General features: G+C 40.7%; 1 protein-coding gene across 2 annotated transcripts; it reads right to left on the reverse strand.

The window, feature by feature from the left end:
• sonb (SON DNA and RNA binding protein b) lies at positions 1-25496 on the reverse strand. 2 transcript variants are annotated; one of them, XM_029451719.1, is made up of 20 exons: positions 25349-25496; positions 24388-24600; positions 22549-22583; positions 22152-22339; positions 21382-21572; positions 20321-20532; positions 16404-16668; positions 15319-15512; positions 14646-14798; positions 14237-14409; positions 13603-13737; positions 12272-12358; positions 11365-11568; positions 8663-8773; positions 8222-8338; positions 6232-6379; positions 5674-5742; positions 3731-3846; positions 2552-2653; positions 1-1610 (listed from the first exon to the last, which is right to left on the reverse strand). In XM_029451719.1, the coding sequence occupies exons 1-20, from the start codon at positions 25429-25431 to the stop codon at positions 1533-1535; spliced, it is 2874 nt and encodes a 957-aa protein (XP_029307579.1). In that variant the 5' UTR covers positions 25432-25496; the 3' UTR covers positions 1-1532. The 2 variants fall into 2 exon arrangements, with proteins under 2 accessions (XP_029307579.1, XP_029307570.1); XM_029451710.1 differs by having other exon boundaries at positions 22152-22342.
• Between the last annotated feature and the right edge of the window lie 535 nt (positions 25497-26031).

Consider the following 26031-nt stretch of genomic DNA (forward strand, 5'->3'; position numbering starts at 1 on the left):
TAGCTGTGGTCGTCTTTATTCATATGAAAAGTTCTCTCAGGTAAAAAGAATTACAATCAAAGAAAATAATATGAAAGGGGCTCCAGATGTATCCAGTGACAGTCATGAATATCATAAATCATAAATCCGCGTTGAGCGGCTGACGTGTGAGAATCTGCACAAAACAAAGACCATCATGTACAACAGTCATACGTGTGTGTTCATTGGAAGTTAAGCAACATGTGACCCATGGGGGATTTTAATTCTCAATAATTGTTAGTCGCTTCGGTTTCTTGGGTCTTTTTTTTCTCATACGATTTATTTTACAATAAGAAAAGTAATGAGTTGTATCACTTATTTTAAAGGACTAGTGAGTAGGCATAGTGTCATCTAGTGCTGAGGTTGCAAATAGCCCTCAACACGATACAGTACAACGCCCTCTGTAGAGCCAGAGTTTGGTTTGTCCATTCTGGGCTACCGTAGGAACATGGCGGTGCAACATGGCGGCCTCCGTGGAAGATGACTCGGTCCCTTTGCTCGTTCTAAGGTTTCAGGCGATTACACACTAAAGAAAATATAGTTATAAATACTATAACCCCCTTAAAGCCTTTGCACTGGACCTTTAAAGAGGATAGAAATGTTACCTTGCTCAAGATATACAAGTTTATGAAGAGGTTGAGTATAAAACACGTTTACATTTAGAGTCAGTAGTCATGTTTGGGTCACAATTCTCCACAGAATGACTGGAACTTGCAGTTGTGTTTCCTTCCTCACTGTCAAGTTGTACGTTATAAGATGACGCATGTTTGGGAATTGATCCGGGAAAATTATGTCTTTACACAACCAGTGCTTAGCAGCAGTTGCTTCCCCGGTGCCGTCTCACACACTGGCAGTGTTTTCTGATGGGAAGATGGTGAGCGATGATGTCATTGCACTTGTGGACTCCTGCTGGTTGGTTCGGGTACTTGGTTTTTCATGGAACATTTCCACAGAATGAGTCTCTTCACTGGGTAAAAGCAGCAGCCACAACCTGGAGGTCACAGTCTTAGAAAACCAACACAGGCAGTGGCTTCCTCCACTGCGTAACATAAATCTAATCTTTATTCTGTTTGCACATTTCTAGTTCCATAAAACGTTACGGCCAGGCCACACGTGTAATATCAGGACCGAGAGGGAAGTTAACCAACAAGACAAGTCATTTACAGAAACACATCCGTTGCAGAGGACTAGACTTAAGTAGTGGTCAGCTAATATATATCCGGCTGATATGCTACTATATCATACATACATACTTACATACATACAAGCCCATCCACATGTGAAATGATGGAGACTCTTTCCCAATCCTAAAAAAACCCACCCTGTCGTGAACATGGTGACTTTTAAAAAGGAAACCAGACGGCTCTTCCTGGTTCTCACTGTATAAATAAGTCACGAGAGTGGAGACGACAGACAGGTTTTTAGTTGGACTCCAAAGAAAACTCTTTGTGTCGGCGTCCCACAGCTGAAGAGAGAACATAGTTCCGAGCAGTTGAACTCTTGTGTGTGGAGGACTACGTAGAAAACAGCGGGCCGGTGGAAGCAGCAGTGAAGACGGGGCCGGTGTAGAGGCCCGGTCCATCAACGGGAACCTGGAGACAAACATGAAGCACGGTTACGTGTATAAAGGGCATAGACCTGATCTGCAACCAAAATATGTTTTTAGGACAGATTAAGATTGTTCTGTATTAATGGAATGAAAATGGAGGATTTAATCCTCTTTTTATCGACAAGAATCTGATTCCCATGATAATACAATTAGACCTATTATAGGACAGAAGACATTTAATAATAATACATTTAACTTGTATAGCACTTTTCTAATAACTCAAAGACGCTTAACAGAGTGATTTCTCATGTTTCATTATATTATAATAAATAAAGATAATAATAAATAGGAAACATTCACACAACATATCAAAACAGAAGAGATGAGCAATATAAAAGTCACTGCACTAACAATCCTGCTAAATATGCAGTTATGACACCTGCTGGCTGCTGGTTGTCATAGTAACGCATGTGAGTTCTCCAGGTGTGCAACTGTTATTTATCCTTTAATAGAGTAAAACGTTGACACATCTGTGTGTGTGTGTGTGTGTGTGTGAGTGTGTGTGTGTGTGTGTGTGTGCTGAACATGCAGATGTGTAGCAGGTATAATGTTTACTAAAGTTCACAGCTGAGGCTGATGGGAACGTCTTTGCTCAATAACCAAAAGTATGGAACAAGCTGATATTCTGAACGAGTCAGAGGATCACCAAAGTTATTACAATTCATCTTCAGGGGTACAGGAACGTCAGCTTTTGTCCATCTTGCAGCTTCTCTTTCCATCAGTATTAAAGCCTCACAACATTAAGATGTATTAATGACATTTGAGCAGTATTTAATATACTTTCATGTTTTTCTTTATGTATATTATAATGCTTGCTCCCTGACTGGACCACATGGTGAAAACACCGGTGAAATAAAGGCAAATAAAATGATATTACGTCTATAAAACATGGCCACATGCTTCAATTATTATTTTCATTATTACCTCCCCCAGAGCCTGCAGAGCAACGGTGGCTGCCATGGCCTTGGCATGTTTCTTGTTGGGACTCGCCGTCTGGGGTTGGTAGTCCACGCCGTTCACTGTGACCTGGAGACACAACACATGATAGAATTTAACAGAGGATACAATGAATAAGAACAGAATGTGTACGAGAACAGAGATGATGAACAGGAGAGGAAAGCAAACCTCCGTCATTCGTTTAAAACAAAATGATCACATAGATAAAGATACTAACTAATGACCTACGATACATGTTTTTTGCACAATTTGGAAAATGCAATGCACATACAGAAATCGTATTACAACTGCAAAAATCAAACATAGCCATCGCCTTTTGTGCAAAACAGACTGTTAGAACACATGCTTTAATCATCAGTGGTGAAAGTAAGAGTACATTTACTAGGTACAATTGTGAGGTACTTTACTCAAGTATTTCCATTGATATGGTACTTTATACCGCTACTCAAATACATTTCCAAGACAAATATTGTACTTGTTACTGCACTACATTTATAACTTTAAATGACTTTGATTCAGATTGGTAATAACAAATATAATCATGTATTATTACAGGTTAAAGAAAACTTTATTGATCCCTTGGTGAAATTCACAAAACATCTCCTACATGAACTGCCCAGTGTTCCCAACTGCAACTTTCTTAATTAATCTGGCAACTTTCCATATCCTCTTGCCGATTAATTTTGTCAAAAGCGACTTGCGACAAATCTAGTGACTTTATATTTTGTGAAGTGACGGCCTATTTCAATCACAAAATAATATATAATATATATATTATAATAATATTATAATTATTCCTCTCCTACAGCCATTACAATTACATGCAAATTGATTATTATGCAAATTAGGCGATGACGTCATTTAGCGACTTTTAGGACATCCAATAGCTACTTTTCTTACTCAGGAGTTAGCAACACTGGCACTGGGTCAAAATATGGAACAGAAATGATTGGTTTCACGATGAAGCCTACAGACTTGATGCTCTGACTTTTCCTTTAGCGCCACAATGAGGTTGATATTTGGGGTTTTGAAACATCTTTACATTTCGTACAGAGCCACCAAGAGGTGAACAATCCAATGTGTGCAATACTTGAAGAAATGGTAAGAAGCCATGAAAAGAGTGAAGTGACACACAGGATGACCCACCTTGAAGAGGAAGTTCTTGCGGTGGTCGGGACCGCTGTGATGAACCATTACAAAGTCCGGCTGCATCACTCGTCTCTTGTTACACAACTCGATGAGAGCAGACACCGGGTGCTTCCCTGTGCACGGAGAACAAGGCAGAAGATGTTGAAGGGTCACACAAACATCGTCTGAAGAAGCTGAATTGATTTGAATTGAATAGCGCGGATCAAAGCTAACAATGAAAATGGCCATTATAAACTAGTGAGGTCATTTTGGACTACAATTTTCAAATGGCAAGGGCCATAGTTTTACATAGTTAACAGGGTCTGCCTTTAAACATTACACTTGCAGACTATGTGGACAGTTTTAAACAATAACTCAAAACACGTCTTTTTAATATTACCTATAACTAGAATCGCTCTGCTTTTAATCTTTTATGATTTCCTGTCATTTTCTCCCTTCCTCCTTGTGCATGGTTTTTAAACTTGTTTTCTTTGCTGCTGAATTGTAAAGCACTTTGGGCTGCAATAAGTGCATAAAAGGCGCTGTATAAATAAAGTGAATTCTTGCTTGAATTTGGATTTTAAAGGCTATGGCAGCTGTATTTGCTCAGCATGCTCTCTGCGGGCTGGTTTCTGAGCTCTTCATGCAAAAACAACACAACGATCTACCTTGTATAACTCAGATGGTTAAATAAATACGGAGAAGCGGTTTTTCTTGGTGTCTATAAAAAGAGTGGCAAGTCTTTCTGCATGTACAGTATATATACTATATATACACAGTAGTACTCCCACAGAAGCAACACAACTCTGTGTTTGAGGGGGTCTTGTTGTTGGCCGTTTTAAATGCGTGTCTGTCAATAATATACCAGACGTGTGCAGAGTGTTTTAATGTATCAAGGCTGATGGGTTGCTTTCTTTTGTATGCCTGCACATGCACACTGTTCGTTCTCACATACGAGTTTCTCTGATCCAGGTGTGAAAAGGCCGGTGTTGCCAGGGAAATGCATAATCTGTGCATTCCAATACATACTACCGTACTTTTTAGTATGCCAGAACAGGATTTAGTATGTCATATAGTGTGCAGTATGCAAACCAGCATGCTTTTCTGGTTATTCTGACCCACAATCCTTTGCACAGTGAATATATATGCATCAGCATGAGCATGAGGCAGGAATTTATGAATTTGATTAACTTTTTAGGCATAACTTTTCCCTCTTTCACTCCTAACCTTACGAAACTAGACATGTAGTGTTCGACCCCCTTAACCCTCTCTCTCGTCAGTAGGATTAATTCAGTCTGAATAAACATACTTCAAATCCTTATTGAACCAAATTGAAATTACAATTTTCTGAATTCATTTGGAACAGAAAGGTGGCTCATGGATTCAGCCTCCTGTGCAGCAGCATCTCTTGCATTACTGCTCTGTTCTCTCTCTTACGCATCCAACTCGGAATAGTCCGAGAATGGTACTTTTTTTTCTAATCCCACTTTTAACAGCACTACAAGGAAATCTTCTCTTCTCTACGTGACAATTTATTTGAGTCTGGCATAGCATGACAGAGTAACATTAACGTAACATCCACAGCACTTGATGACGTTACGTTAGCTGACCTTGTTGTTGCCGTGCGGACTGTATGTTTCTCAGTTTGTCTCAGCTGTTATGTTGCTGCTTCTTGTCTTATTCTCTTTAGATTGTAGATTAATTTAGTGCTTAAATCTGTTTCTTCCAAAAACCTGGTAATGTCAGATAAGGGTAGAGCTGTTTTACTAATCAGGAGCTACAGTGTGTAAGTCATTAGTTCACAAAAGGCCTTTTCTCATCCAATGTGATGCTAGTGTCAGCAATTCATCTCTACAAATCAAGTGTGAGGCTAAAGGTTGTAGCTAAATAAGAGACTTGCAGGACGATATTCCACTTTTCCCCAGTGTACACGCTGTGTGTGTTTGCTGAGCATCCTTTACCCATTAGATCCTTGGTAACCACCAGTCCTCCCGTCTGCTTCTGTGGCTTCTCTCCTTCAGCAACTAGTCCTGAAACACGTAAAAATGCACACCTTATTATTCAGAATAGGCAAATGGTAATTGTGCAATGACAGGAGTGTTTCTTAGGGTACTACTGTGAACCAGAATTTGCAGTATTTACCACCTCAAGCATCAGTGAGAGGAAATTATTTGAGATGTTAAAATGCTTCCTGCTTCAACGATAGATGCTACTATAGCATTTCAAGTTCAAAGAATGAGAGGCTCTTCAAAAGGTTATTTCCATTGTCACCACTTGACACCCACAATGCTTAGTTCTGCTCCGCCTTTTCTTTTCAGTGGGGCAAGTATTGATGAGGCACTGGGACAGGTCTGGATGAGCTATGACTGCCAGTATTCCTAGTCTCCACGAGGAGCTACGTGTCTGTTCCCTCACCTGAGATCAGTTTGCCTTCACTATCCCGCTTTGTAAAGCATACAAGGCTCATTATCTAAATCTGTATCACTCGGCTGTTGGTCCAGTGTTCTGTGGCCTCACACCTTTACGGTCGACCTTGAAGTCAATGATGATTGGCTCTACGGTACCCTCGCGGTTCCTCCCGAGGCCCTCTCCTGTCTTCCAGCCCATCTTTCTCATCAGGAACTCCCCAACACCCCCTGATACTGGAGCTGCCCTGAGGAACTGGTCCTAAACGAGACACGAATGGACAAAGTCAGATGGAGGGAAAGAAAGAAGAAAGATATTAAGCTTTGATAAAGCTTATAGTTAAGCCTGGCTCAGGCTTCCCTTGGACCAGCCCATGGCCCACGTTTTTGACATCATCCTGGATCATCCTGGATTTTACTATGTCGTTTGTTCTCAACACACAACACCTATTGCACATCAGTCCGTCCTGGGAGAGGGATCCTCCTAAGTTGTTGCGGTGCGAGGGTCTAAGGACAGAGGGTGTCGTATGCTGTAAACCCCACTGAGACAAATATGTCATTTGTGATATTGGGCTATATGAATACATTTGATTTGATTTATCAGTCGGAGGTGATAAGGACGACTTCTGCATTGGTGGAGAAGTGGAAGAAAAAGCCTTCCCTTTTAACTGTTATGTGGCAAGTAACTCACAAAATACAGTTGGTGTTGGTACCTACCCAAATCCTCCTCTCCACCCCCTCCTCACCCTGACAACGGAGAAAGAGTGCACAACGGATGTTTTGTATGAAGAACCAGGGTTTCCATTATCTCGTAATTAAAGTTTTTTTAAACAAGGAAAATCTGTTGAAGGCCGACATATTTAAATCTCTCAAGTCATAATGTCCGGTTGGGCTACATTGAAGCTGTAATGCAGACCGCTTGCGGAGCGGATGATCTGTGGAATGTATCCTTTTACAGGCTATACCTGCAACGTTGTGTGAAGTCACAGGCAAAACAAGACGGCAAACTTTTGTTTGTTTCTTCAGGTTTTGGAGCCAGCACAGAGCTGTGAAACGTCAACTTTTTCACTGAGTTTATGTATTATTACATTACAGGTCATTTAGCAGACGTTCTTATCCAGAGAGACTTACAGTGAACAGGGACAGTCTCCCTGGAGCAGCTCAGGGTTAAGTACCTTGCTCAGGGGTACAATGGTGGCAGCCCTGGTATTGAACTCACAACCATCTGGTGTTCTGTTTGGAAGCCGTACTACTAGACCACCAGACTACAGTATGCTAAAAAAGGGATAAAGTTACTGTTGAAGGCGGTTAAATGGATGAGAATGTGAACTTTCAACTCTATTCACCATCTCCCCTAAATCCCTTAAATTGCTGGTTCAATCTGGAGTTAAATTGACTTGATAAAGGCTGTAATTCCTTTGCTTTTCTCTACTTATCATTCTTATGTAGTCAAGTTAAGAAGTTACTCAAGTTTTACTTTGGTTTCCATATACATATTGTGTGTTTGACCAATATTCGTGGTGTGTCGTACAATATTATTATCATATATTTCTATGTACAATTCTTGATGTACTCAAGTACTTCAAGTTGCAGTTACACCAGTACGGCTCTACTCCACTCGACGTAACCCTTTAACACTGAATATGTCACGACGACACATTTTGCAAGCAAAATTTTGGATTACCGTAATTATGTCAAAGTTTGCGCAATCGAAGACATTTCAACGGTTTCTGAAAGATGAGACTCTGCGCTTTACAGCATATATCGACTCATTACGGCAACTTCACTTACGGCCCTCCCGGAAGCCCGCGAAACAGCGCCTTTGTTCTGAGCGAATACACACCCAGCACTGGAGAGACACAAACAACACAGCGGAGATATAGAGCCGAGACAATACTAAAGGTGATGTTGAAACACTGCAGACCATGCCATGGCAAACAGCTTATGACCCAGCCTTGGTTCTAACACATCGCACTCTGGAGGCAGCTCAGGTGCTCATATTGGTTCAGAAGTCTGCTGTTTACCATCCTCGAAACAATCCACACAACTTCTACTGCAAGTTTTCTATACTTGTTTGTGTATATTCTCTTCATGCACATCTTACTTTCTTCAGCCATGCTTGTGGTCCGCTGGTGGAAAGCTCCTCCGAGCTGAGGACCTGGGCTCCAGTGGAACCAGTGAAAAGGCCAGGAACAGTGTTGGACTGGGCCCACGCATCCACCTACCAAAACAGGACATTTCCATTGGATCATATATCTCAATAGTCAAAGTAGAAAAACATTCAACAATGAAGTGCTCTACATACAATTAGTAGTATGAACGTCCTTCAATCATGTTAGCTTGCTGATATTTTAGCATTTAGCTCTAAGCACTGCAGTGCCTAAGCAAAGCTAGAAAGAGTCACAGGCGTGTTTGTGGACTCTAAGTCGTGTACATTTTTTCATTATCTTGAAAATGGCAAGTTTACCATACCATACATATTAATCTTATTTAATTTGTGTGAGTTTGTGCACTAAAAATATTTCGTAAAATATGTGTTTTATACCTGCTCTTGTGCCCGGCTGAGCATGCAGATGGCAGTGACATCATAGGGGTTCTCAGCCAATCGTCTTTGAGCTTTGATTCTCTCAGTTACCGCCTGAGAAATATCTACTGGCTACAGAGAGAGAGAGAGAGAGAGAGAGAGAGAGAGAGAGAGAGAGAGAGAGAGAGAGAGAGCGAGAGAGAGAGAGAGAGGGGGGGGGGGGGGAGAAAGAGGGAGAGGGGGAAGAGAGGTTCATTTTAAAATGTAAAAGGCAAAAAGTCAGTCAGTCTGGCATGTGTCGGCACACTCAGGTCTACAAACGTATCAACAGGGACAAAGTTAGATTCAGAAAAGCTTATTACAACAGATATTAAACTTATATTTTTTCAACATTTTGTTACTTTACAGCCTTATTATAAAATGGATTCAATTCTTTTTTTGATCACCAATCTACACACAATACCCCATAATGACAAAGCAAAAACAGGTGATTAGAATTTTCGGCAAAGTAATACAAAAATAAAAAACGAAATATCACATTTACATAAGTTCTCAGACCCTTTGCTATGACACTCATATTTGAGCTTGCATCCTGTTTCCACTGATCATCTTTGAGATGTTTCTACAACTTGATTGGAGTCCACCTGTGGTAAATTAAATTAATTGGACATTGGAAAGGCACACACCTGTCTATATAAGGTCACACAGTTGACGCTGCATGTCAGAGAATAACCCAAACTATGAAGACGAAGGAATTGTCCGTAGACCTCTGAGACACAGATCTGGGGAAGTGTATAAAACTATTTCTGCAGCATTGCAGGTCCCGAAGAGCACAGTGGTCTCCGTCATTCTTAAATGGAAGAAATATGGAACCACCAGGACTCTTCGTAGAGCTGGCCAAACTGAGCAATCGGGGGAGAAGGGAACTTCCGGCCTCCGGGCCGTATACGGCCCGCGAGACCATTTGATCCAGCCCTCGAGGTAATTTGTAAAACGCACGCAAATAAAATCCACTAGCAAAAATAACTAGATGGCAATATTTTAAACAGGCGACTGACTGTTTTTCCTGGCCAAGGTCAGGGTCCTTGAACACAACACGAGTGGAACGTGTCATCACGTGGTCACGTCATGTCAAAAAACTGACGAGATCGTCATTGACATCAGCGAATGCAGCATGGCGAGTGTAAAACAGAGAAAGCTGGATGTGGAATGTCGCACTTTCCAGGAGAAATGGACGAACGATTATTTCTTTGTGGAAGTAAAAGGCCAGTGTGTCTAGTTTGTGCGGACGTACTTGCGGTGATGGAAAAATAATCTCGAGCGTCATTACTGTACGAAACATGCCGAACTGCACGAGCTGAAAGGACAAGTGCGTTTGGATAAAGTTAACGCTCTTTGGCGGAGTTTGGCCCAACAAGCAGCTCTCTCCAGAGCGTAACATGAAAACATGGAAAGATAGAGAGGTAGACCACCACACCAAGAACAGACTGTTCCACCACTGCTGTGCAATTATCACTGCCATTTACAATACTCACTTTTTATAATTTGTGCAATTATCACTGCCATGTGCAATATTCACTTTATTTTCTATCAACCATTTGGTACTTATATTATTTTTTATTCTATTTAATTATTGTGTACTGCCTTTTTACTTCATATGTTGTTTTGCTGTGACGAGATACATTTCCCCGTTGTGGGACTAATAAAGGATTTCTGATTTCTGATAAAACAGAAAGATACATGGAAAAAAAGTTGCTTTTTTGCACAGCATAAAAGAAAGGTGAAATGAATGGGCTGTGTCTTAAAAAAAATGTGCAGAGGTTATGAGTTCAATAATTAGTATGGCCCTCGAAGGATGTTGTAAAAAAAAAATGGCCCTTGATAGGAAAAAGGTTCCCCACCCCTGGAGTAAAGGGTCTGAATACTTTTTTCTTTTTTAAATTACTTTACCAAAAATTCTAAACACCTGTTTTCTTTGTCATTATGGGGTTTTGTGTGTAGATTGGTGATTTAAAAAAAAGTGAAGGGTTCTGAATACTTTCTGAATGCACTGTATATAATACGTTTATGACTAGGAGTAAAAGCGTCAACTTTCTTAACCTAGAAAATATCTATCTCAGCGGATATTTAGGGCAGAGAAGGTGCAGTAGTTCTGTGGAACGAGAGCCGTTTCGAAAACTGAATCCTTTGTATGACTGCCCTTGAGCAGGAAGCACATAAAAAACACATGCAGTCCCTTCAGAAATCAATGTCCTTGCACTTGATCTTGATGTGAGAAAACTCACATCAAGATAATTTTGAAATAGCTCCTTAATCCATTCATTTAGATTCTCTGATGGCTACAACTTTTTCGAGATATGCTCATATTGTATAAATCTTTTTCCCAAGACTAGGTGACATTAAAGGAATAATTTTTTCCCACCTGTAAGGGCATATAAGTCAGACCTTAAAGACCTGGAAAGAAGAGAAGCTTCTATGTTCTCTGCATCATCAAATGTGCAACTTTGCACAATACATCTAAGATGTCCTTATAACTGCTGAAAAGCCAGTGTAGTGTTAAAAGAATGACTACTACTTATCCAGTGAACAGTAGCAAGTTACATGCAAAAAACAACAAAAGTTACGGATGTAACTACGGTTCTACATTATCTGTGTGCAGACAGATGCACCAGTAAATACTTACAGACAGTATGTTTTCTACAAAGTGTGCTTCCCCTTCTCACCTGCAGCAGTGGGTCAGGAAAAACGCTGTCATTATCTGTAGGCGGTTCCACGACCTCTGGTAACTCTGTCGCTGTTTCACCTAATGATGAAGTGGCCGTCACTATGGGAACAGTGGTCAGGGCCTTTCTGGACGCAGCTGCAGCTTTGTCTGCGCTTTTGTCAACAGGAACCCATTCTCCATAGGCACCCAGTGCTTCGCCCTCCTAGACAGAACAACACATTACATTACTCAGAAAGCATTATTAAACTGTTGTGTGACATGGTAAACACAACTGCTTAATATAAGTGGGCTTAATGTTCAACATTAAAGCAATCAGTCCTACAACAGACAATGTGAACTCACTTCCTCACTCATCTGTGAAAAAAAGGACAGCTGTTCTGCCCTCGATTCAGTTCATTCAGTGAGCGATGCTAGTTTGAGGTTATTTTGCCTCAGATTGCCTCTAGTGGCCACATATAGTACTGCAATACGAGCTTTGCATTGTGCAGGGTTCCCACAGTTTACGCCAAATTACATTTAAGACTTGAAGGACTTTTTTAAATCTCATTTGGAATTCAATTTAACACCAACTTTACAATAACCAAAATGTAAGAAAAAAACGATACATGTTTACTTAGGGTTAGGGGCCATTTCGCCCGAATGTGTCTTGTACAGACTTGGTACATGGGGCGTCCCAAATTCAATACCCCCATCCCCCCTCTTCCCCTTTTAAGGTTCTGCAGGAACCCTATTGTAAATACCTGTCTGTGATCTATAGCGGGAAACAAGATAATAAATAAATAGGCGAGTTAACTGTGGACGGCATTGGCCGGAGGTTTTTCTGTAGCTCCACAGTATCTCGTACATTCTAGACTTTTAAACACTTTTTATAAGATCTAAAAATCTATTTGAAAATCCATCCAGACCTTCTTGCGATGTTGGGATCCTGACGACACGGGAAACTCCTTGGCCATGCCCGCGTCACTACGCACTGCTGGACGAACTGTGGTGTTCTGAAGGAAAATGAGAAGAGACTTTTTTGGGGGGAATTTTTAACCAATGGGTTGCATAAGTACTAAACTTACATTTAATTAGTAAGGTACTCATTCAGGGTGCTAAACACTGAGTGGCTGGCAGGTGTGCATTAGAATAATACGTCAAACATCATGGTGTAATTACCGAGGCTATATTTTTTTTAAAGCTTCCCTCGTTTCTTTTGGTAGGTGTCCAACGTGGCCGTCACAATCATGAAATGTATTTGACTATTATGGTAATTGTAATACAAATAGTTACATATTTGACATGTTTATTTTAAATAGCTCGTTCTAATACTGTTGTGTCGGCCGAATCTAATGGTCCAATACATTTAATTAATTAAGAAAGGAAACTTGATTTTATTTTCCAAAAGTTAATATGCGACGGGTACCACACAGCCATGTTTCCATCCTAGCATTTCTATACAAATTATGGAATTATAGCTGCATAGAAGCGGCAAAAGAATGTAACAAAACTTGCACAACAATTCTAATCGGGGTAAAAAATATTATAATACTGAAATTAAGCGGAAGTCTCCTGTAAATGATCTCCAGCAGAACTTTTCCCCACAGCTGTCAAAATAATTGCTGCACCCTTCAGGGGAGTCTCAGAGTTGTTATTGGCACATCTCGGTCATCATCTCGCTTCGGGAAGCAGGTAATATAATCTCATATAAACACAAACAGAATAACTCGCCCAACAGCTGTAAAGTTGACGCCTCCAATTCCATGTTTTTCTTTTCCTGACATTGGAAACGTTTGCTCAGGTATAAACTTTATCCGATGGAAACCCACTTAATTTGCATTTCATTTTTTGCCATGGTCTCCATATTTTCACCGAACTTTACAGAAAATCGGCAAAAAGGAAATGTGCGCTTCCATCCACTACCATTGTCTAAAATCACTGCGGTGAAGCAAAAATAATCCCAAGGCCATATTGCAATAATGCAAGGGTAGTAATGGGGATAATGTTAAGATGGGGTAATAAGAAGTAATATGTTCACAATAATGTGACAATAATTTCATGATAATGAAATGAATGTTCTGTTATTTCGTAATGTAAAGTGCTACTCCAGAAACCTCTCGGTAGGGGTTTACCACAGATTCACATACATTCACTAGGGAAGAAACTGTCATCCATAGTAAAAATGTGAACTCAGAGAAGATGTGTGTGTGTGTGTGTGTGTGTGTGTGTGTGTGTGTGTGTGTGTGTGGATCGTTACGTTGATGCTGAAGCTGATGGCTTTTTGCTCTCGAAGAGCTGATCCTCCGAAAGGTTTCCCGTCATCCTCCTCGTCTGAAACGTGAGGCATCGCCACCGGCAGCTCGCCTTTACTGTCCACAATCATCTTGCATTTCTACAAAACAGACACAGACACAGCAAATTAAGTACCGTCTTCAAGGAACATTGTTTCACCACCACATGTTCCTTGATGTTGCTACATGTCCACAGCGTGTGCAGGGCATTCACGTGAACTTTTGAGACACAGTGGAAAATAAATATATTAAAAAATATTAATCAGATAGGGGTGTAACAAGATCTCGATATTAAACATTTTTTATTTCTGGGTTTAAACTACAAGAACGCTTCAAGAACTCTGAATTTGATCAACGTTATAAATTAACTTCACACTCCTGGCCGCCTTCCTTATCTGGCCTGGGAACACCTTGGGATCCCCCAGGAGGAGCGATAAGCAGAAAAAGATGGATGGACTTCCGAGGCTGATAATTATACGGTAACATGTCTGGACTGTGTTGTTTTTTTTGTAACACACAAAATGTGCCTGTTGTTGTTGTTAGTGGCTTTTATGTATTTTTTTGAAACTACATGTATTACCGTTAAAGAGTTACACTTACGTCAGTGAACTCCTTAATGCTGATGCTGTTGGCCTGCTTTGCTACTTTCCTCTTCACTTCCTCCAAAGCAGCGATGTTGGGTTGGGCGGAGGCAGAAGGTGGCTTGTTTGTGATGGAGGGCAGCGGGAGCAGTGAAGACATGCCCATATTAGTCAATGCCGCTGTCATGGTGGCTTTAAAGGAAGATCGAGACACAGAGAAAGACAACAAGCCAATGAAAGACAAGTATACATATACAGTAGTAGCTAATCTAAGGTGTCAAGCTTTTCAATTGTTTGTCTCAGAAGGTGATCGATATAGAAACTTAAAACTTATTTGAATTCTAGAATTACGGCGACACAGTTGATGGATCAGTAATAAAAATAATGTTTAATCATGCACTAAGTAGATAAAAGTAAAACATGTATACCAGCTGTCATACTGGCCATTGCAGCATTCATGGCCATACTTGGCAGAGCCAGGGGGAGCACCGTGGACCTCAGGCTGGCAGGGATGGGCATCCCTGCTTTGGCACACATGGCAGCAGCATTGGCCTTGGCAATTTCCAACAACTGCTCTTTATCTGAGAAACACAAATGAATAAACAATAAAGGAATCTATTAAATAAATGGATGTCTTGATCCAACACCTGCTTTCAGTTAGTTTCTTTACAATGTGATGTATATCTTGAAAATATTCAGATAATGTACCTGTATAGATTATGGCTTGTTACTGCTATGAATTAGTAGAGCTGTGGCATCGAGAGGAAAAAGTAGCTCCATTGGAAATGACTAATCGGTACAATGTAGCACATGTAGGTTAACACCAGGCGATTAACATTACACTAGTGTTAATGTAACTCTTCTCGCCAGCCTTTGGCACACTGTAACAATGGAATCCTCTTTAAATGTATTTGTGCAGCTCTTTACAATGGCAGCAGAGTTTTCCAGTCGGAAAAGTGACCTCATAACAATGATACCTACTGTATAAATAATATTGCAAGAAATGCAAACAAAACAACTAACAGTAGTACAGTTGGTATTCAAATGAAGTGTATTCAAATGTTCTATGACATTCAAATGATACAATTCATATTATCTGACCCAGTTCACTGATGCGTTGAGGGCTGTTGCTCGAGCTGCAGAGTTTCCGAGTGGGGGATCTATTTTTGCGGAGGATGAGTACGGGGGAGTGACTCGGCTCTCGTTTCCAGCGGTCCCTCTGGCTGTACGTAGCCCTCCTCCGACCCCGTGACACCGACTGTGAGCGCGACTTCCGCGACCGCCGGCCCCCTGACCTGCACAGACAATATCTAGTTCAATTAATTTGCAATGAAGCAAAACCGCTGAAACAATATCTCCAATATGAAGACTATTCATCCAGGTGGCAGTTCTGCACCGACCTTCCTATTATTAGGAAGCATTCGAGACTTACACAACATATAAAAGCAGCAATAGTGTTTTTTTCGGCCATGGTTGATGAAACTTTGTTGGTATCTACATGGAAATAAGCCCCACCTCCTCTCCAGCGCGTCTAGCATGAGTGAAGGAAGTAAACACAAACGATGCCGCGGTCAAACTCATGCGAGTAACGTTGGACGACAATTCAGTTCGCATCCATGTGAACGCACCAAAAGAAATAAAATAAAGAGCGCTTGAGAGAGACGTTCAAACCCTGCTTACTTGTTCAGAAATTGTCGGACACAGCGCCCCCCCCCCCCCCCCCCCCCCCCCTAATTCAATAGGTGTGGAGGGTTTTCTGACACTGTCCATCTAGCTAGCACTTCTGATGAAGAATACCGGCAACATAAGTACACAATCCTCCACGGTGGACACTTTAATAAATTCTGGCATTGGTTTCCCTTTGACCTCATGGACCTCAGGAAGCAAGCAAATAGGCAGGACCCCCAAAAAATGCATCATCAATTATTGGTCCCAGACCTAAATTAAGCACTGCCCTCTATTCAAAACAGGTTAACTTTTTTTCAAATATATTTAACAGAAACTACAAATTGTCTGCCTAACATATGTTGTTACTTTCCACCACTGACACTAATTGGGGAAAAGTAACTCATCCATAATTCATGACAGGCAACAGCAGTTTACAGTGTTTTAAGATGAGTTTTGTTTTGTTTTGTTTCTTTTAGTTATAACACCACCCGGATAAAGAAAAAACGCAGTCACTCTACCTCGACCGTGTTCTCTTCTTCTTTGAAAGACTCCTGGATCTGGATCCCTTCCTGTGGTTCCTACATGGTGACTTGGATCGTTTCTGCCTCTTTGATGACTTTGCTTCTTTATTCCTCGGTGGGGAGTTGGATGGTTTCCTCCTCTTCTTTGCTGGAAATTTAACGTTAGTGTCGGAGGACCTGGGTGATTTTGGCGCGGTCGTCCGGTCCGGATCGGTCGATGTCGACTGGTTCAGCATAGACTGGGGTGCGCCAGAACCTGCAGCTTTGGCATGAAACAAACGAAACACATTCATTGAACACTCCTTCAAGAAACGAACCAACGTAAAATGTTTGTGTGTGTAAAGGTTAGACTTAAAGGTCCAATGTGTATGATCTGCCAGAATTTAAACTTAAAACATTTAGTGTGAAGAGGTAACAGTGTTGACGTCAAACATGTCTATGTGTTGTGTTGCAGAGATATCTACAGAAGTTAGCATGCTAACAGCTAGCTGTGCTGCGTCCAGTCTGTAATACCACTTGTTCCTCTAGAGGCGATAGTGAGTCACTGTAGCTTTTTTTTAATAACTGATGGTTTTGATGATGGATCGTATGGAGTCAGTTTCAAGGTGAAATTCTGCGCCCTATTTCTTTGGAGCAGGTGGCTCGGAACTACATGTAGAAACTTTAATAAAAAGGTACAAAGGTAGGTACATGATAATTATTTTACAAGAACAATAACTACATTGCAACTTATCCCATCCTGAAACTCACACACTTTTAACCGTCATCCTGATGGTGTTTCCCTGAAGCAACAAAAAAACGTTTGAGTCATATTGAGATGCACACAGCCAATCTAAAACAATTGATCCCATCATTAAAGGTTTTTCAACAAAAAACGATCAGGATCTAATCTTAACGCTCACTGTCCGCATATCATTTTGCACTCTATTATTCTGTATATCGTATGTACGTAGTCTTATTCATTTATTTTCTTGTATTTATTTCTATATAGCCTACTTCATGTTTTTTGTATGCGACATTCAGAGTGAAAGCATAATTAGGAATTCCATTGTATAGAGAAACTTGTTTTTAACTGTGCATATGACAAGAAATGGTTTGACTTGATATGAAGGCTGAAGGCAGCGTTGAGAAGTGTAAAAATCGTTGTGGTTCGTTATGAAACCATGGCGATAGAAAGTAGAGTCTAAGCAATTAATGGGGAACACAGTGACCAGGTTGCCAAAATTATTAGAGAAGGTTCTGTCATCAGAAGGTGCGCTTATTTTTTGTATCCCGCCTCGATTACTGTGCGGGATTCTGCTCTCGGCCTTCACAACAACCGCTCAAAAAGATCCAGTTCACTCAAAACAGAGCTGCCCGCCTCGCTGCTCAATGAGGAACAGTGTGGAAGGAAGAGAGACTGATACCCAGCCTGGTTCAGTATATAAGAAACACGTGTGCCGATATTCCCATCTGTACACCGTCATGGGACGCTTTACATTACCATAACCAATGTTTTAAAAAAAAAAAACTGTAATGTGTTGAAGTGGAATAAACTACCATCAGATTACCAGTAGCATCAGTTTTAAAAGGAAGTTAAGAACAGTGATAATTAAGAAATAAATCTTTAGGTGACTTATGATACTGTATGTGAAAGCTGATTACATTTGTTATATGTACTGTTGAGGTAGGTGAGACATTATGAATGTGAGAGATCTACTTTTTTAATTTTGTTGATATTGTGGCTCGTCAACATTGTTTGAATGCCTCAGAAGAATAGCTGTTACTTCGGTAATGACTAACGGAGATCCTAAATAGTCAATTGAAGTAATGTGAAGTAAAGTGGAGATGTTGATGCCTTTGAGGAGTTATCCTTCTACTTTCAGTCCTTGGTTGGTTTGTTTAAGTCCACAGAAGGAAGTGATGGAGCCGAGATGAAATGTGGTTCAAATGTCGATGAAGTGCTTAGCAGGGAATCCTGGGAAATGGAGTTCAGCAGTCTCACACCCTTGACGATTCCTCAGTATGCAGACAAAAGCACATGCAAAGTGGCTCGGTTCATAAGTGCTGTTATCCACTCGACAGATGAAGAATGGAAAGAAAGGGGTGGAGAAGATGACCAAGCAGACCCCAAAAACACTTCCAGGACAGACGCCATGTATCTTGCCAAAGAGGCTCAACTAAACGTGAAGACTGTTCCAAGCTGACCGAGAAACCGGCGGGGGGAAAGCAAAGTTCCTTTCGCACCGTCTACTCCGTAACAAGAAAGAACACTTTCCTAATAGCTGTCCTGAAATCACCAAGGTTAACGTTAAAGTTCAGAATGTACACTATACACTTCTGCTGGCGCCCTAACCCCGAGTCTGAAAAGAGATGCACGTCTGTAAGGAGGTGCATTCTGAGGAGATTTACAGACTTGTTCATTCATGCCAGTTAAGACCCGGTAGCGCCTGTGGAAAAATAATGTTCCTGAATGGTATTATCAATATGTGACTTTAACGTTTGGAATGCAGCTGATGTCTTAGGGGGGGAAGCAGGAGTGAAACCAGTAGGCATTGATATACGACTCTGTGAGAAGGAGAACGTAAACAGGGTGATAAAGGGTGAGGGGAGCTCCAGCAGGCTCCAACTTTTAGACTATTTTAGAACTGGTGATTTTTATGTCGTACTTCAGTTGCTCTGCGGACCAACTTGGTGTATTTTATTCATTCACTTTAAAATTGTTATACTATTACTAGACAAGAGACACAATCATCGACATAGGATTGGAAGCACGGCCCTGTATAATCGGGGCCAAACACCCAACTGTGAAAGACGTCATACTGCACATTGGGACGAATGATGATGTAAAACAACAGTGTGAAGTGCTGAAACAAGGTGTTTATCTACCGCCAGTCAGAAGAGGAGTTGAGAGATTCAGATGATTGTTGGCTTTCACCTGCATGTACTGACCATTTAGTCTCTTTTTTCTGATACATTCCATCTTTTTCTGGGACTGCAGACATGTTTGTTAAGGCCTGAACAAGTCAGGAGTAAAATTGTTCTCACTGCCGAGGACAAGAGGAATCAAAACAGGAGGAAGACATAATGCAGAAGCCTTGGAGGACGAACCACCGAAGCTCCCGCCTGAGGAAAGTTTTGATCAGGGAAGACTTCCTACCAACGCCTATGAGGATACTCTTCTTTCACCCCTCCCAAACCCATCCAGCTCACTCTTCTCTCCAGTCACCCTTTCTCCCTCCTCCCCACGCAGATAATGCTTTTAACGCACTAAAGCTTTATTAAACGTCAGGTCTTTGGCAGGAAAAAACGTTCTAGTCAATGATTGTATTACGAAGCACAATCTGGAGTTTATGTTTTCAACTGAAACTTGGTCGGACCAAAATAACAGTGCGGCTGTTCTTATCGGATCAACCCCTCCCAACTTCAGATTTATGAGTGAGGCTAGAGAGCCTAAGAAAGGAGGCCGAGTTAGAAACATTGCTTCTTTTGAATATGTGGCTCTTCAGCTGAATTCCTCCTCTACAACTGTCTGTATGGTCTGTGACTGTGTAGTTAATCTGTGATTTTAAGATTTGTGTTGAACACCCCCAGGACAGAGGGGCTGGGGGTTGTGTTGAGAACTATGGATTTGACTCACACATTAAAGGTCTTAAAATGCTTTTAATGTTTTTGTAAAGCTCTTTAAAATTGCCTCGTCGTTGAAATGTGCTGTAGAAATAAACGTGCCTTGTTGTGCCCACATCTTTACAGAGACCTGGCTCCATTGCGTTGTGCAACCCCGTGTTGCAGAATGACATTTATAATAATTTAATCTTTGGTTCTTCAGACAGTGCAGAGGAACATTTTTAAAGAAATAGAATACAATTGTATCAATTACAATAAATTGCATAACAAACTACTGTAAGAAAATCTACGGACTTTAGTTTTAGTACCTAGTTTTTGTGACGAGTCATCTACTTTCTCTTCTTTGTTCTCTGGTGGCTTTTCACTCCGGTCTGGGCTCTGCAACTCTGTGCTGGACTCTTCCGCTTTGATGATGCTACTCTGGGTCGGGCTGGAGGCCGGATGAGGTGGCTGGACGCCTGTTGAAGGACCTTGGGTGGACTGTATGGATTCATGTAAAGCTCCCCTCTTTTCTGAGGATCTACCAGCAGCACACACACATCATGGCAGGAGAAAGAAACATCACAATGAGAAGCAGGATTATGATGAAGGACTCTGTTAATGCACCATGGAGGCAGACGGGTAGCAATATTATGTACTTGTCAACGTTTGTGTGCCATTACAATTATGTGGGCAGAATATCTTAACGCTACTGGATGGTGAGCCAATGACTCCCGACCAATTTTAGAATCTGTGTGAAATACAGCCTTTAATATGTCACTAAATTACCAAATTAAAATGGAGGTTTGGGACACATTTGAAAGCTTAATATACAAGCGATAACCAGAAAAATACATCATTACACATCCGCCTACTTTAAGCAATCAGAATAGATATTGAGTACATGTCCTCCAGCAATGGACTGTGTTTTGGCCTACAAAGTAAGCGTTACATTTTCCTGCCAGCAAATCTGTAGAGAATGTCGGAAATATAACCTTACATTTCTATTGTAGTTTCCCAGTTAGCGAAATTGAAATCATCAATAAATGATTCAACATGTTACAGGAACTCAAGAATCGACCATCAACTGTGTGAAAAAAAAGAAAAAAAAGAAACTGTTCTTTGTATGTTGCACTTATATTGGTTTGGCTTATTTGTAGCTAATAGTTGAATTTTTATTCTATTGTTTCTGTATGTTGCACTTTGTTTGGCTTATTTGAAGCTATTGTTCTGCACTTAAATGATTTCACCTATTTGTAGATAATGTACTTGCTAGATTCTTGCTGTTTGGAGTTGTATCCTCATGATTGTTTGTACTTATTGTCGCTTTGGACAAAAGCGTCAGCTAAATGAACTGTAATGTAATGTAATGTGTGGTTCTCCTTCATACCTGGAACGGGTCCTGTGGCGATGTGGACTCGATAGGGAGCGAGTCCTTGATCTTCGGTGGCGAGGTCTAGACCGAGAGTTCCTCCTCACGGAACAGGAATGAGAATCCGAATAGGAATGTGACCGTGAACGGGAACGAGAACTCCTCCTGCCGTGTCGTTTCTCTTCTCCTCGTCCTTTATTGGAACTGTCCTATTAGGAAGCGAGAAATAAAAACTACATTTTTAAAATTAGGTGCAAAAGGACGGACCCCACAAGTCCAGGGGGAAAGACTTGGTTTTTTTGGGGTTTGGGATAAAGCATGGAGTGGGTGGTTAAAATGTTGTGTTTTCAGGCTGGCAATTCTCCCCCCAAGAAGTGTACTGTTAAGGAAAAGCTACATTTTTCATTCTATTCTAAAAATGCATCCAGATTCCTTTAATGTTTCTCTTCAGTCAGCGTATTAGCTTTCCGCTCAGTAAGTCGAGCGATGGCCAAGCACTGTGTGGTTTAGAAGGAAACGCATCCGTCATATACAAGATGATAAAAATCATAACTTTGGAGAAGAAAATGTTTCTAAAAAAGTGTAGTTTTCAAGAGCACAACAGCTCACAGGACTGATCGTTAAAACGTGGAAATAAAAACACGTATGGATCAAATGTTATATTATATTTAAAGGTTTTACATCTTCATTTGTATTAGACCTTTACATGAACTAAGGTCATTTATGCACTGTCAACATAACCAAGACAGCATGCAGTGACTTAATATAAAAAATGATTGTGTATTTACCTGTTTTGGGATGATATCAGGCAGCTCCACTCGTCGCCTTGGCGATACGCTTTGACCACATTTACCATCCCTCTGCTTTGACACGAACTCGGAGTTGGAATCTGATGAGTCCTCTTCACACTTCCTCCTCCTCTTCTTCTTCTTCTTCTTTTTCTTCTTTCTCCAAACCGGGGCGTGCTGACCGTCATCTGCTGTCGGTCCAGACACGGACTACGGGTTAGCACCTCAAACAACATCCAAACCATCCCTTTAATGGGCTCATCGACACATTAGCCTCATGATACATGTGGGAGAAGTTTAAAACAGTCCTTAAGAGAACACTTGCTCAGGACTTTTGATGTATTCCATGGTGGGCCCTCACAGCTGATGCAGGTAAAATAATCAGAGACGGACTTACCTTGCTCGTTTATCTCCTCTGTTGGTGTTCCTCTTCTGTGGAGCAAAGATAAAAATCTTGGTTAGGCACATTTGAAAATAGTAAAGTGGCCTTTTTTTTTTTGTCCACAGTGACAAATAAATCCAACCGACTCGTTTCACTTTACAAGTCAAACTCTGCGTAAGGTTGTGTGGGAAAGAGTGCAGAGAGCTGTAGCCTTTCCTTTGCTCCATGGTTAGTCCAGTGACTCTTCAGCCCCCCAAATGCCTTCAGAAAAATGACTGGATCTTATATGGGGTTTTACATGTTCAATTGTTATTACCTTTTGCCTTGTGTAGTTTGCTAACTTGAATAGTTTCAAAATCATAGATTTACTACCAAAGAGAGCCACAGAAAGAGTCACTCATTCTGCAACCTCTGCAAAGAATGCCCATGCTTGATGTCCAGGGGCTTGGTCATCGACCAATCCAGCAATGCGCCAACAGAGGCAGAGAAGGAGATGACTGCAAGCGAGTGAATATAGACATAAACAATACAGATGTTTTATGAGAAAGGAACTTAATTTTAGACCTTTAAAGACAATGCATTTCAGTGAGTAACACAGAAACGTTGTTTGTTTACATGAAACCTCCACAGAACACAAGAGCGGCTGAGAGGATTCAACAGTGACGAGGCAAAAATTAAAGAGGCTAGATCTATGAAGAACATTGTGATTACATATAATCAGAAACACATTTGTTGTGTAGATATAGAATGATGATGACGTGGCAAAAAAAAAAGTCCCGCCCACAAAGCCTGGTGAACGAGACCGTAGGTCTGGAGGGTTGCCACATGAAGAATAAATCGCACTTACTTCAACATGAACTCCTTCATTAAGGTTTGAATACTGAGTTAATTTTGTTAGGAAGTCAGGTCATAATTCCGTCTCTAATATCTATTTTATATTACTGTGAAAACATCTGCTTCAAACAACTGTAACCGTGAATGTTTCTAACCAAAAACTACATTTTTACAAGATTACATTTGAACACATCATGGTTAATGAAGCTTGAATGCACCTCAATACAAGTCTGACAGCTAACGTGCTGATTCCAACACAGATTTGTTGTTCACAATGTAGCATTAGCATGAAAAAACAGGCTGCGTCTCCTGAGTTTACTGAATACATTTAATTAAATGAATGCGCCGGCAGAAAACAGCTGTTAGGGAGCGAGGTAACTTCAGAAACCGATAAGCAAAACCCCCAAATAAAAGAAAGAAATGTAATGAAAAAAATAAAAATACAATTATAAACCTGATACAAAAGTAACATATATCTATAATGTTGTGTAACTAAAGCATGTTGGTTAGTATGTTAAATTACTTAATGAAGAATAACATTAGCTGTGAGCTTTTAAAATAATGTGCTATGATTATTAACAATCCACATGTCCTGTACTGTTCCTGTCTGCAACTTCGACTTACACACACACTCGTATGTCAGGTTTTTTTACACAGTACGATAACCTTTAATTGGAGTACAGTAGTGCTGTAGTACTGTAGTAAACAGCTATATCCGTGATGTTTTGTCTCACTCGGTGACGCTTTATTCAAGTGTTTTATACTGATGTTGTAGCCTATTCATGTCTGTTGAACCTGCTGTGTGGCGTTTAACAAACTGTCATTTTTGTTTAATTGCGCTTGTTTAAATCTGTTATCTGGTTAACTAGCGCTTTCTTCTATTCCAGAAACTCCTACTAATCCGGAGGTTACTTTCTGTTAACATATTCACAGTGTTATGGAAGCGTAACCACACGGTTATAAAACAGTTTGAATAAAACAATTGTGAGAGTATCAACAAAGCCGTTCACAAAGTTTGACCTTGGCTGATGTTTGGTTCCTCCGTCCAACTCTGCGCCAGACTCTGAACTGCTCTCCTTCTCCTCCCGGTTCCTCCTCTTCTTTTTACTTTTTGTTTTTTTGTGCTTCTTATGTTTCTTTTGTGAAGCACTGGCCCTTAAATTCTCCTGGTTGTCTCTGTCTGACGTGGCTTTTTCTGCTCCAAACATTTCATCACCCACTCCTTCAGCAGTACTGACAGGACACACAGAGGCAGAATAAGGAGACAATGTTATTTATGTGCATCTGTTATTCTAACTAACACAGCTCCATGTGTGTTAAATGTCCAATAACAGGAAACCTGAGCTTAAACAACGTAAAAGTTAATTCAGAGGCCTGTCCCAAGAAAAGGATGAGTTATCTCAATGACTGAGTAAAACAGCCGCCAGGAATGAAGACCTGAAGCTACTTCTCAGATGAAGGGGAAGGTTATGGCTGTAGCAACACATTGTCACATTCATTATTGACATTTTAATCTTTCCTCACATGTGATTATTGCTCAGGAACCAGAGGATAAATTAACGTTACTTTATTTGCAAGTGTACCTGGAGACAAAACGTTATACGTTATGCATTTCTTTCTCTGTAATGGGGAAATACTTTATGCATGTTGACAACCATGCATGCACTTTGTATATTAGCTCGCTGAAACTGTCTGTGTTGCCGCAGTGAGTGCAAACAGGACCGCTTTACCCACTTCATCAGCCAACTAATGTTACTACAACCGGGACTGTATGTACACCCCATCAGCCCTATTAATAACATATTCACTTGTTGTATCCCGACGTTTAAATGTACACATTTTATGATGTAACATTAGCTTGTATGGTACATTTAGTAACTAGAGCGGCAACCAGCCGTTGAAATGGAAACTCGTGTTTTTTTCAGTTATTTTCATTAGCTAGCTATTACAAAAACAAAAACGAAACAAAACATTGACGTACGCTTTGTCTTCATTCTGGTCTTCAATTTCTCTGATTTTATTCAATATAAAATCCTGGAAAATTTGCTCTATGTTGGCAGCCATATTTAAGTGTGCGTCTCATTGCAGGTCCGGGTAGGAACAGCTTCGTCCTCCGCTATGTTCCGAGTGTCGGTCTGTTTCCGCTGCGATCAACCCTTGAGGTTAGGGTTTATACTGTTATGATATAATAGCTTGGCCAGCAATCGGACGCTGATTAAAGGACCATATGACAGGGTTTATGACTGTGGCACGTGGAATAATGTATGTTATGAATTGTTGGACACTCATTGTGCAAACTGACTTTGGTAATACAGATGCCCATTAATTACTGTGCATTCATAATGTACTTCTTTATTTTGTAGTTGCTACTGAAGTCTTTTTGAGCAGACTTTCTTGTTCTGGTCTTACTTGTGCTTTTAATTTTAAAATGAAGTGCATTTCTGGCACAGATGCATACCAGCGATGCTTCCAGAGGATGGTTCCATAGTTGAGCTTCTGTCGGTGGAGATGTTGTTAAGTGACAGTTTTGCTCGTCTATGATAGGATGGAAAAAAAATCATGTAAAAAGAAGAAGTTGATTTAAAGCTATTTGATCCCTAGTGTAAGTACCAGAAGTGTGCATCCTGTAAGTGAGATGTATGCTAGTGATGGGGGATGAAGCCT

Source organism: Cottoperca gobio, chromosome 2 (assembly GCF_900634415.1).
Source record: "Cottoperca gobio chromosome 2, fCotGob3.1, whole genome shotgun sequence".
NCBI classification, from domain to species: Eukaryota; Metazoa; Chordata; class Actinopteri; order Perciformes; family Bovichtidae; genus Cottoperca; species Cottoperca gobio.

Bases quoted from the DNA above. Each gene is read 5' to 3' on its own strand.
- sonb (XM_029451710.1), bottom strand. From the start codon at position 25,431: ATGGCTGCCAACATAGAGCAAATTTTCCAGGATTTTATATTGAATAAA. The intron at 22,584-24,387 runs GTCAAACTTTGT...TTTGCTCCACAG, and splicing joins GGAACCAAACATCAGCCAAG to AAGAGGAACACCAACAGAGG. The intron at 15,513-16,403 runs GTAGAGTGACTG...TTGTCTGTGCAG, and splicing joins AAGAAGAGAACACGGTCGAG to GTCAGGGGGCCGGCGGTCGC.